An 11,580-nucleotide genomic window follows, 5' to 3' on the forward strand; every position below is an offset into this window, starting at 1 on the left:
GGAGAGTGCCAGCCAGCAGCAGGGGGGGGGGGGGGGGGGGGGGGGGGTGCCACTTTGCAGCCCTCATGTATGAGCTTCAGGCTACAAATGGCATGCAGGCCCACTTGTATTTAGGGGTATACTTTGTGTTTGCCAGTGTAATGGAGGTGGTTATTTTACACTGTTGCAATGCTCTTGTGATGAGTACTGTAACATAGCCTGACACCTAAAGACTTCAGTTAGCCTCCCAAGCAAATGTTTGGGCTTTAGCTCAGCAGGTTATCACAATGACAGTCTAATAAGACCCGCAAGAGACCAGTGTTCAGACCCAGAATATTAGTCTCAAAGCTACCCCAAAGTTGATGTCCCAGAGAGTACTCCTATCTCAGACCTAGCTCAGCTTTTTGAAACCAAAACCCCTGTTGTGGATAAACTAAGACTAGGTGTTCAACATTACATGAAAAAATCAGCACAGGGCACTGAATTGTTTCAGCCTTGGCTTTATGGTAAAGATTAGGCTACAGTGCTGGTGAAGATGCCATTGTGGATTCCAGACATCCTATATGGCTCTTGATGTGGATTATTTTCTCCAGTGATCTTTGATGGTTCTTTGGAATGTGTATCTTCCTCACGTTGAATGTAGGGGGCCATTTCGGAAATTTTAACAGAATAATGTAATTTCACAGGACACATTAATAACAAAAACGTGCACTTATATTTCTTCTCTAAAATATGCCGAAATATAGGTGAGACAACTCGCTGTCAACATTTCCATAATGGGGTTTACGTGTTAGTGATGCTCTCTGATCCAATATTCTCCTCGAAGGTGCAGGGGATTTATAATTCATACATAAAGATGGCATGATTATTGTTGCAGTATTAATCCAAATGCAACAGGCTTTGCCCTCACTTGTTACGTCAGCGCCGCTCTAGTCCCCTCTGTTGTTGCAGACTGGCAGAAATCGCTCGAAGCTTTCTCTGTTCAGCTCGGAGATCCAGCGCGTGTCCAGCCATGCCAAAACGAATACTTCCCCTGTCAATTTTGTGAAGTTCAGTAATACTGGCACACCGCTCCAAGGTGAACTACACTTAATTAAGTTACAACATATTTGTTGTTTTTAATTTTTTCTAACCCTGGAATAAAGTGATTCCTTTTTGGTGCACTCGCTTTTTCTGCAGAGAATTTTAGCACACTCGCAACCTTTCACCATTGCTTCCCAAAGGAAAACTGACTTTTTAGCGCTTGTTTCTCGGACTCTCCAGAGGAAGCGTGTCGTTGCTCCTGTGGTTGGCATCGTCATGGTGTTAGCTCTTATTATAGCGATACCGCTTCTGGTCCAAGCGTCCAAGACAGACGCGCACTACGAGATGATGGGCACCTGTCGGATGATATGTGATCCATACAACCCCAAACCCAGCGCCAATGCTCTGGAAGTCATGCAGGACCTGAGCGTCATACCACCCCCGGCGTTCTCGCATGGGACTAAAGGCGAGCCGGGTCGGCCGGGGAAACCCGGACCGAGAGGTCCACCCGGCGAACCGGGTCCACCAGGTCCAAGAGGACCGCCGGGGGATAGGGGGGACTCGGGGAAACCGGGCTATCCCGGGCATACCCCTGGAGAGACGGCTGAGGGGACTGTGAGCAGTGACATGACCGAAAATGCCGAGGGCCTAGAGTCCGCAATTGGCGGCACAAAAATTGCTTTTTACGTGGGTCTTAAAAACCCCCACGAGGGATACGAGGTGCTAAGGTTCGATGACGTGGTAACAAATCTAGGAAACCATTACGACCCTTCTACCGGCAAGTTCACGTGCCAAGTGTCCGGGATATACTACTTTACATACCATGTATTAATGCGCGGGGGCGACGGGACAAGCATGTGGGCAGATTTGTGCAGAAACGGACAGGTATGATATGCCTGATATTACGCAATGATATTTTAAAAGTTATTATGCTACTGTACACCTCTGAAGTTGAGGGAGAGCGGCCACATTCAGTGTGCATTGCCCCAGATCAATATTGGATGTATTAGGCGCTTATCTCTCGTAAACGGCATCTGCTCTATGCGCTTAATCTCACACCGTGAGCTCAGTAGGTTAATTAATATGCTCGGCTCGGGCCACTTTATTTGTCAGCAAAGACAAACTAATCGTTAGGTGGGTTTAAGAAGGGCTTTGTTGTTTACTGAAGCGGTCAGCCCTACACTGGTCAAGTACCTGGTGCGATTTGAGCTGTGTCAGTGTCTACACATTGCCAACATAAACAAACAAGACAGCCATTATTCGTTTGGTAGGTTCAAAGTGGTGAATCTATAATGTTTTAGCATTGGGTCAGGGTGGGACGAGTTGTTCGATAGCCTATTAAGTAATGATGCCAAGTCCTTCACTACTTTAATCATTTGTCTTATCCGCAGGTCCGCGCCAGTGCGATAGCCCAGGACGCAGACCAGAACTATGACTATGCCAGCAACAGTGTAGTGCTTCACCTAGACTCCGGGGACGAGATCTACATCAAGCTGGACGGAGGAAAGGCGCATGGGGGAAACAACAACAAGTACAGCACTTTTTCCGGTTTCATTTTGTATCCGGACTAAACCGCTTCCCAGACATGCAGGGATGTGAACTCTACTATCATTTATTAGACTCTATCATAACTAGAGCAAGTTGCCCATTGTCCGGGCGCCACTGTAAGCGGCTGTGTGTCATCTGTTTGTATTTGGGGGGTTTGGGGCGCCAAGACTTGCCAACCGCTCAAATACAGACGACATTTCCGTGTGTTGTGATATTTTGTTGCTTGAACGTCTGTCTGTGTTTCCACTGAAGATATAGCCTTCTAAGATATTTATGTATCAAAAATAAGCAACAAACATCTAAATAAGGAGTAAGATGTCATATGTATTGGTCCACCAAGGACCGAATGTTACAACATGTTTTGTCTTAGTAGCTTATTCCATTACAGTAAGTATTTCAATAAATTATGTTTTCTATTATATCCGTTTATTTGTGACATTTTTTGGCATGTTTAAGATCACATTCTCTCTTCAAATAGATTGTGGATTATATATATCATTTTAACCATACATGAACTCTTCCAATAGATTTATCCTAGACTTTGTTGCCTAATAGGCCTACATGTTTTTAAAGGACCTCAGAATGCCGTTGTGCTGCGTTTGTCTGACTCTGTCGTGCAGAGCGCTGTTCTTTGCTTGGAACTGTGCTCCACCTCACATTAGAACTAACAGGCTGTTCCAGCCAGGGGAATCTCTATTCTTGTCTCACTCCTCCTTCATTCTCCATTTAGGGGTGTTACTGCCGGTGTCACTGCCGGTGTTTGTGGCGTGGACGGTTGGAGATGGATGTCTTACTGGGAACAGCGGCCTGCATTACCTCGACACTGATCTATCCACGCCCCGGCAATATTGGCGGGACGTTGGTGTAAGCACCTCATGTTCTACGAAGTCAACAGCTTAGAAATTAAACTCCACTATGGTACCCGTCCATGCTAAACAGATATCACAAAAGACCTGATGCTCAAGGGACGCCACCTGCATGTTAAGCCTATATTAAGATATTTATAGCATGCCTCCTCACTCCCACTGGGTAAACATTTGTCATTCAATCAAGCATCTTGTTTTATTCTGTGCTTGCACTTGGCATTTAATGCCGTTGTTGTTTGCGCAAACACTTTTTAATATGTTTATGCGTGTTCTTCATGCGTCTTAGTAGAAGGATGATTAGATATTGTTAAGGATTAAGATCCACTGGCTAATGTTAACGTTGTGTAAAAAACGTGCGCCGCACTATGGGATTCCCAATCACGGCCGGTTGTGATACATCCTGGATTCGAATCAGGGTAGTAGTGACGCCTTTAGCACTGAGATGCAGTGCCTTAGACCGCTTGGGAGCCCATTTTTTGCGTTTAAATAATATATAAGCTGATAAAAATATTTTATAGGCCTAATGATTTCCGAAGTAAAGCTGGTGCATTTGTTTATTCAAGTTGCTGCGTTAGAGGACTTCAGCACTTAGGACAGCAACCACCACGGCGCCAGTCTGTTCAGCACCATGGACAACGTGCGTTAGGCAAAGGCGAATATATTTTCATCTTACCACTAGGGGGCGCAATGTGGCCTTGTCTCTGAACTGTGAAATAATTGCAGAAGAAAACTAGAGTAATATATTAAAGGAAATTCTTAAACAAAAAACAACAACGCAATTTTGGTTTTCTAGTTTTCATGATGGAGAACAATTGTAAAAAGAGAAGTTGGGGAGTTGATATAGGAACTGAGAGTGTTAAATTGCAGAGTAGTACAATTGTCACGGATTCAGTGTGTTCTTTCAAAGGCCATATTGTACTAATTACTGTAAATGTCAGCATACAGGATTACATTAACTGGTTTGACACAGCTAATATGTTAAATCTGTGGTTATAAATTGGGGGGATCTCTGAGCTGAGAGAGAACCTTCACCATCTGAGCTGGAAAGCAGTCTGATGAGGAGCCATGCCACACAATCAGGCTGGGGGGCTGGGGCAAGGGGCTGGCATTTGGAGGTGTTGTATGGGACGGGACAGGGTCTGTGTGAGATACTGACATGTGCTGGTTACTGTTCTGAAATCATCAACATAATTTTTCAAGGAACAGAGAACATCTGGAAAATGCTGGAGGAAATTTGGGATGTAATTTAGATAATAACCTAGAGATGAGGTTGTCCCCTCTAAAAGATAACAGATCACAGTAAGAACCCCCCCCCCCCCCCCATAGGATGGAAATGTATGCTGTATGAGATCCAAATACCTACTGCTTTTAGAAGGCGACCTCATCAAAACCAGCCCCGTTACGGACCAGGATGTCTTGCTCCCAGGCAGACTAAATCACTTTTTTACAAAAGTGATACAGTGCCACTGACACTGCCCGCAACCAAAACATGCAGACTCTCCTTCACTGCAGCCGACGTGAGTAAAACATTTAAATGTGTTAACCCTCGCAAGGATGCAGGCCCAGACAGTATCCCCAGCCGCGCCCTCAGAGCATGCGCAGACCAGCTGGCTGGTGTGTTTACGGACATATTCAATCAATCCTTATCCCAGTCTGCTGTTCCCACATGCTTCAAGAGGGCCACTATTGTTCCTGTTCCCAAGAAAGCTAAGGTAACTGAGCTAAACGACTACCACCCCGTAGCACTCACTTCCGTCATCATGAAGTGCTTTGAGAGACTAGTCAAGGACCATATCACCTCCACCCTACCTGACACCCTAGACCCATTCCAATTTGCTTACCGCCCAAATAGGTCCACAGACGATGCAATCTCAACCACACTGCACACTGCCCTAACCCATCTGGACAAGAGGAATACCTATGTGAGAATGCTGTTCATCGACTACAGCTCAGCATTTAACACCATAGTACCCTCCAAACTCGTCATCAAGCTCGAGACCCTGGATCTCGACCCCGCCCTGTGCAACTGGGTACTGGACTTCCTGACGGGCCGCCCCCAGGTGGTGAGGGTAGGTAACAACATCTCCACCCTGCTGATCCTCAACACTGGGGCCCCACAAGGGTGCGTTCTGAGCCCTCTCCTGTACTCCCTGTTCACCCACGACTGCGTGGTCATGCACGCCTACAACTCAATCATCAAGTTTGCGGACGACACTACAGTGGTAGGCTTGATTACCAACAACGACGAGACGGCCTACAGGGATGAGGTGAGGGCCCTCGGAGTGTGGTGTCAGGAAAATAACCTCACACTCAACGTCAACAAAACTAAGGAGGTGATTGTGGACTTCAGGAAACAGCAGAGGGAGCACCCCCCTATCCACATCGATGGGACAGTAGTGGAGAGGGTAGTAAGTTTTAAGTTCCTCGGCGTACACATCACAGACACACTGAATTGGTCCACCCACACAGACAGCATCGTGAAGAAGGCGCAGCAGCGCCTCATCAACCTCAGGAGGCTGAAGAAATTCAGCTTGTCACCAAAAGCACTCACAAACTTCTACAGATGCACAATCGAGAGCATCCTGTCGGGCTGTATCACCGCCTGGTATGGCAACTGCTCCGCCCACAACCGTAAGGCTCTCCAGAGGGTAGTGAGGTCTGCACAACGCATCACTATGGGAAAACTACCTGCTCTCCAGGACATCTACACCACCCGATGTTACAGGAAGGCCATAAAGATCATCAAGGACAACAACCACCCGAGCCACTGCCTGTTCACCCCGCTATCATCCAGAAGGCGAGGTCAGTACAGGTGCATCAAAGCAGGGACCGAGAGACTGAAAAACAGCTTCTATCTCAAGGCAATCAGACTGTAAAACAGCCACCACTAACATTGAGTGGCTGCTGCCAACACACTGACTCAACTCCAGCCACTTTAATAATGGGAATTGATGGGAATTGATGTAAAATATATCACTAGCCACTTTATACAATGCTACTTAATATAATGTTTACATACCCTAAATTACTCATCTCATATGTATATACTGTACTCGATACCATCTACTGCATCTTGCCTATGCCGTTCTGTACCATCACTCATTCATATATCTTTATGTACATATTCTTTATCCCTTTACACTTGTGTGTATAAGGTAGTAGTTTTGGAATTGTTAGGTTAGATTACTCATTGGTTATTGCTGCATTGTCGGAACTAGAAGCACAAGCATTTCGCTACACTCGCATCTGCTAACCATGTGTATGTGACAAATACATTTGATTTGATTTGATTTGATCATGGCTTTCATTGAACAGAAATCTCTGTATCTCAATCCCAGGGCCCCTTAGAGCATTACAGAAAATGGAAGACATCCATATTGACACATCAGCTCAGAGGATATACTCATAAATCCTGCAGCACTTAGACAAGATCCAAATCCCAGAGGAAAAGTTACAGCTGAACAGTAAACGGTGGGAGTCGGTCTCTTTACATTTAGGCGAGTCAAGTTTCCTATTTCCTTGTCTGACCTTGTCAGGCAACAGGCTCTTCTCACATGCGCATCATCTTAAAACACAACCGAAATCAGCCTCCCTCAATTTGTCAGAGAGCTGATAAATAATGGAAAGAATGGGCTCAAGGGGACGTAGTCAAAGTGTGCAGCTTCAACAAGGCAGTTTAAATGCAAAAATGGGTGAGGTGGAAGGTAGGTTTGTGAATGTCTATCTGTGTTTGTGAGTGTGTGTGTGTGTGTATAGTTTTGCATGTGCATGTATGCATGCACAATATAGTAGATTAGGACATCTCAATTGATCCTTTTGCATTCATTTGTTTCGTCTGAGAGAATATCTCATAGTACACTGTGTATCTGTGGAAGGATTAAACTTGTTTTCCCTAGTGAACAATTAGCATAATGAGTCGTATGATTGGCATATCTGTGGGCGGCCTCAGCCCCCTCTGTGGAAGGGTCAGGAGTGTACTAAACACTCAGAGACGGGCCTTTACCCATGACTCACACACTCTATCAGGGGACTCCACTATGGGATTCTGGGAGTGCCATGTCATACTTAGGGTTCTTCAGGGCTCATCTCTGAGTTCATTTAGAATTCATTAGACATGACCTTATGCAGGGCTACATTAAAATACAACACATTTCTACTTTGTAGAATAATGTCAGCTTTAATTTGGGACTGTAAATAAGAACTCAACTCCTGAAGGTAAAGCTCTAATGCCTATTGACTCGTGTCTGAGTGTCTTGTTGATGTGTTTAGAGGCAGTCGTTAGAGTGGATGTTTTGTGCTCGTGAGGGAAAGAAGAATGGAGTCTGCTGCTGCTTGGCTGTGTGTGTGATATGACTGTCCCTAAAGCTCTGCAGCTGAGACCACAGTGATCGTCTGTAGGCCTGAGGAGGCGTTTATATTTAAACACACAGCACCTAAACCACAGACACTAACAAGACTCAATGGTGTCTGCGCAATGACACCATAGTAATATAATAACAGTAAATTCCATTTAGCAGACACTTTTATCCAAAGTGACTTAGAGTCACGCATGCATACGTTATACAGATGAGTAGTCCCGGGAATTGAACCCACTACTCTGGCGTTACAAACACCATGCTCTACTAACTGAGATTCAAATAACTACGTGGTTTCTGTTAGTACTGCTCAATACTGCCACAATGCCACAATGCTGACGCAATACTGATACAATACCAAAACACTACTGCTATACAATATATTCTGTTATATTCTGTAATGCAATAAATCCTTTTTCATCTGTGTTCAGATTATTCAGAAGCCATACATTTGATTATGCAAAATTGTTACATTTCTAGTAAAAGTAAAAGTTGGGTGCTGAATCTCAATGAATGATTCCCTACTGGGCACACACTGGTTGAATCAACGTTGTTTCCAACATCATTTCGATGAAATTACGTTGAACCAACGTGGAATAGACGTTGAAGTGACATCTGTGCCCAGTGGGTTGTGAGTGAGTTATTTCCTCTTACTGTCTGACTCATCAGAATCATTCAGAGTTTGCCTGATTACCTTATTGGTCACACAGTGCATTCCAGTGTGATGCAAAAGCATCATTTTCTGAGGGAAAGTGCAGAGAATGCCTCTTTTAGTTTTCTATGCCAATGAACAGATGGCCTTCCCTTCAACTCTTGTCCCTTCTGTAAGACCCTTCTCTTTTTATCATGGTCTCAGCTGTCTCTGAGCCGCTTCTAATAAACTTTTTTTTTTTAACACAATTATATGAATAAATCTGCCAGCAAGACAGATATAGCCACTCACAAACACCCACTGAAATGTCCTCCTTCTGGAAATAACAGTAGGCTAAAGTGGAAAAGGGGACTCATGACATCTTGAAAATCATTTGACAGAAAATGCTAAAAACAGAGAAAGGTGTGTACTGGAATTGTCCGACCTGAAAATAGTTTCCTCACCGTTAACACGTATTCAGATTCTCTCCTCGTCTCTCCTTCCTAATGCTTATCTATTTAATCATGTTTACACTTTATGTTGTCTCTTGAGGATGATATCAGGTTATCCTAAATAAACTGATTATAATCCGGGATAAATTATTTTCTCCGTACCTGGAGAGTTTACACACTGACCATCTATCTGCTTGAATGACTTAAGCTGCTTATTGTATTTTTCCAATTATCACAAGTGTGTATGATTAGCAGACTAACTAATTAGCTAATTGCTCTGTACTTATAGACGAAATCCCCTGAATGAAAACATATTTTTTTCACTCTTTCCCTTCCTCCTACTGGACAGTCCTTTATTCTATCTTCTCCTCTTCCTCCCCTGTATCCTTCCTCTCCCTGTTCTTCTGTCCTCATATCTTCTCCTCTTCCTCCCATGTATCCTTCCTCTCCCTGTTCTTCTGTCCTCATATCTTCTCCTCTTCCTCCCATGTATCCTTCCTCTCCCTGGTCTTCTGTCCTCATATCTTCTCCTCTTCCTCCCCTGTATCCTTCCTCTCCCTGTTCTTCTGTCCTCATATCTTCTCCTCTTCCTCCCCTGTATCCTTCCTCTCCCTGTTCTTCTGTCATATCTTCTCCTCTTCTTCCCCTGTATCCTTCCTCTCCCTGGTCTTCTTTCCTCATATCACTCCTATTTCCGCATTCTCTGTGTGGCTCTGAGGTCAAAGGTCAGCTCTGCTGGGTTTCCTGTCCATGCATACTAATGATAGCTCTCTGTCTTCTCTCATCCCGTCCCCTCATCTCTGACAGAGAAGAGACAGAGTGAATACAGTTCTGAGCAGGCTCTAAGGGTACATATGTAGCACAGAATTAAGCTTAAAGCCCAGATGTCTCCAAGCGTCAAGGTTGAACAACCAATACCATTTACCACCTCACATCCTATAATATTCACAACCTTCACTGAGAGTGCTCGAAACAGAGTGATGGGTGAATAAGTCAAGTGACTGTGTAGTCACGACAACAACGTGGGGATGTGTCATCACCCTGACAATGGCCTGGATGTTCTGTACACATTGTTGGCCATTTGATGCAACAAACGTGCCATCACTGTCCTGAGCAAGGTACCCGGACCGTCACTGTGACCATTTCCTCTACTGAGAGGGTGTCAGCGTCGTGTGTATAGGTGGCAGGGAAGTCAGGTGCAGGAGAGTCAAAATAGAGTGTAAATGGAGTCTTTTAATAACTGTCCACAGAACATGCTCCACAACACTAAAAGTACAGACATGAAAAAAACATGGGTACGAGGACCCGTCGTGCACCAACACAACAAATAAACAACACTGACAATAAAACAATCTCTGACAAAGACATGAGGGGAAACAGAGGGTTAAATACACAACAGGTAATGAACGGGATTGAAAACAGGTGTGTGGGAAGACAAGACAAAACCAATGGAAAATGAAAAATGCATCAATGATGGCTAGAAGACCGGTGACGTCGAACGCAGAGCACCGCTTGAACAAGGAGAGGCAACGACTTCGGCAGAAGTCGTGACAGAGGGACACACTGAGCACCTAACACTACATCATGCAGATGCAACAAATGCACTGTCGCTTTTGTGGGTTACTACCACCAAAATAACAGGAAACAATCACGAAAAGAGATGAACTGTCGTATTTGTTTTTGCTTTCTCTCTCTTTTTAGATTTCATTTTCTTTTTGAATCTACAAAGACTAACTGGAACATGGTTCCATGTTGCTATTGGAAGCGATGACATCTCTATTTAATGCCTTACACTTTTATCTATTTGCATTTTATGAAGTGCATAGGGACTGACTTGACATTCTCAACCGACTTGAGTGATGAGATCCGAGCAAACAAACGTTTAACCCTTATCTGTTAACCATGTTTATTTCAAAGGCTGCTAAAAGTCCCATTCTTACAAAAGCAGAAGACCACAATGAGATTTTATAGGAGATACATTTATTATTTCATTTCCCCCCTCACCACAAATGTTCAGATCCAACCACTGTCACATCCTTCCTTCTCCAAATAAAGAACAGGAAATAAAAGACATGTACAGTATGCTAACCACTAATGGTAGTGGGTTCTGTATATTTTGTGTCTGTGACATTTATTACTATTCAACTCATGTAAGTTTTATCAACTATTGTTGCTCTGGCCTCCTGAGTGTTCTACCTTTCACCTCACTTTCTGGGAGGGAGGTCGGGAGTAGTCTCTAATGGTACAACAAAGCCAGCAGTCATTGCTCTCGATTCCAGAGTAGACATCGTCTGAATCAGTAACTGTCCTCGTCCTGTGACTGTCAGGTTCTTTGTGGCTTCACTGGACTGATGTCCCTGCTTTGAGCCCCTTTCAAAGACCAATCCCCAAAGACACCAGCTTATACAGGCAATTACAATTTATTTTTTAGAGTCTTCTAATGAATTTGACAAATTCTGCCCAAATGTAAAGACATAAGGCCATACTGAAAGTTTAAAACCTACAGCATCAAAACAGTGTCTGAAATGCCTTCCCAGTTCCAAAAATGCAATATTTCCACCTTTACATGCTTTCACATCAAATATTTGGTCAACCTGTAATAGTTCATCACAGGGCATCAGTGCCTCAGTGCATGTTTGGCGGTGGAACTAGTCGTGCTGAGGCAGCTTGTCCACTCCTGTGAGTCTCTATTTTGAGTTTGTACTGTTTTGATTCAGTGTCGTCTC

At 44.2% G+C, this 11,580-nt stretch overlaps 1 protein-coding gene across 1 annotated transcript; it reads left to right on the top strand.

Annotated features, from left to right (window-relative positions):
- The first annotated feature begins 1,226 nt into the window (after nucleotides 1–1,226).
- On the top strand, nucleotides 1,227–2,852 carry LOC139380253 (complement C1q-like protein 2). Its single transcript, XM_071122792.1, has 2 exons — nucleotides 1,227–1,887; nucleotides 2,394–2,852. The coding sequence occupies exons 1-2, from the start codon at nucleotides 1,279–1,281 to the stop codon at nucleotides 2,571–2,573; spliced, it is 789 nt and encodes a 262-aa protein (XP_070978893.1). The 5' UTR covers nucleotides 1,227–1,278; the 3' UTR covers nucleotides 2,574–2,852.
- Nucleotides 2,853–11,580: the final 8,728 nt, after the last annotated feature.

The sequence above is a fragment of the Oncorhynchus clarkii genome, chromosome 22 (genome assembly GCF_045791955.1).
Source record: "Oncorhynchus clarkii lewisi isolate Uvic-CL-2024 chromosome 22, UVic_Ocla_1.0, whole genome shotgun sequence".
Taxonomy (NCBI): domain Eukaryota; kingdom Metazoa; phylum Chordata; class Actinopteri; order Salmoniformes; family Salmonidae; genus Oncorhynchus; species Oncorhynchus clarkii.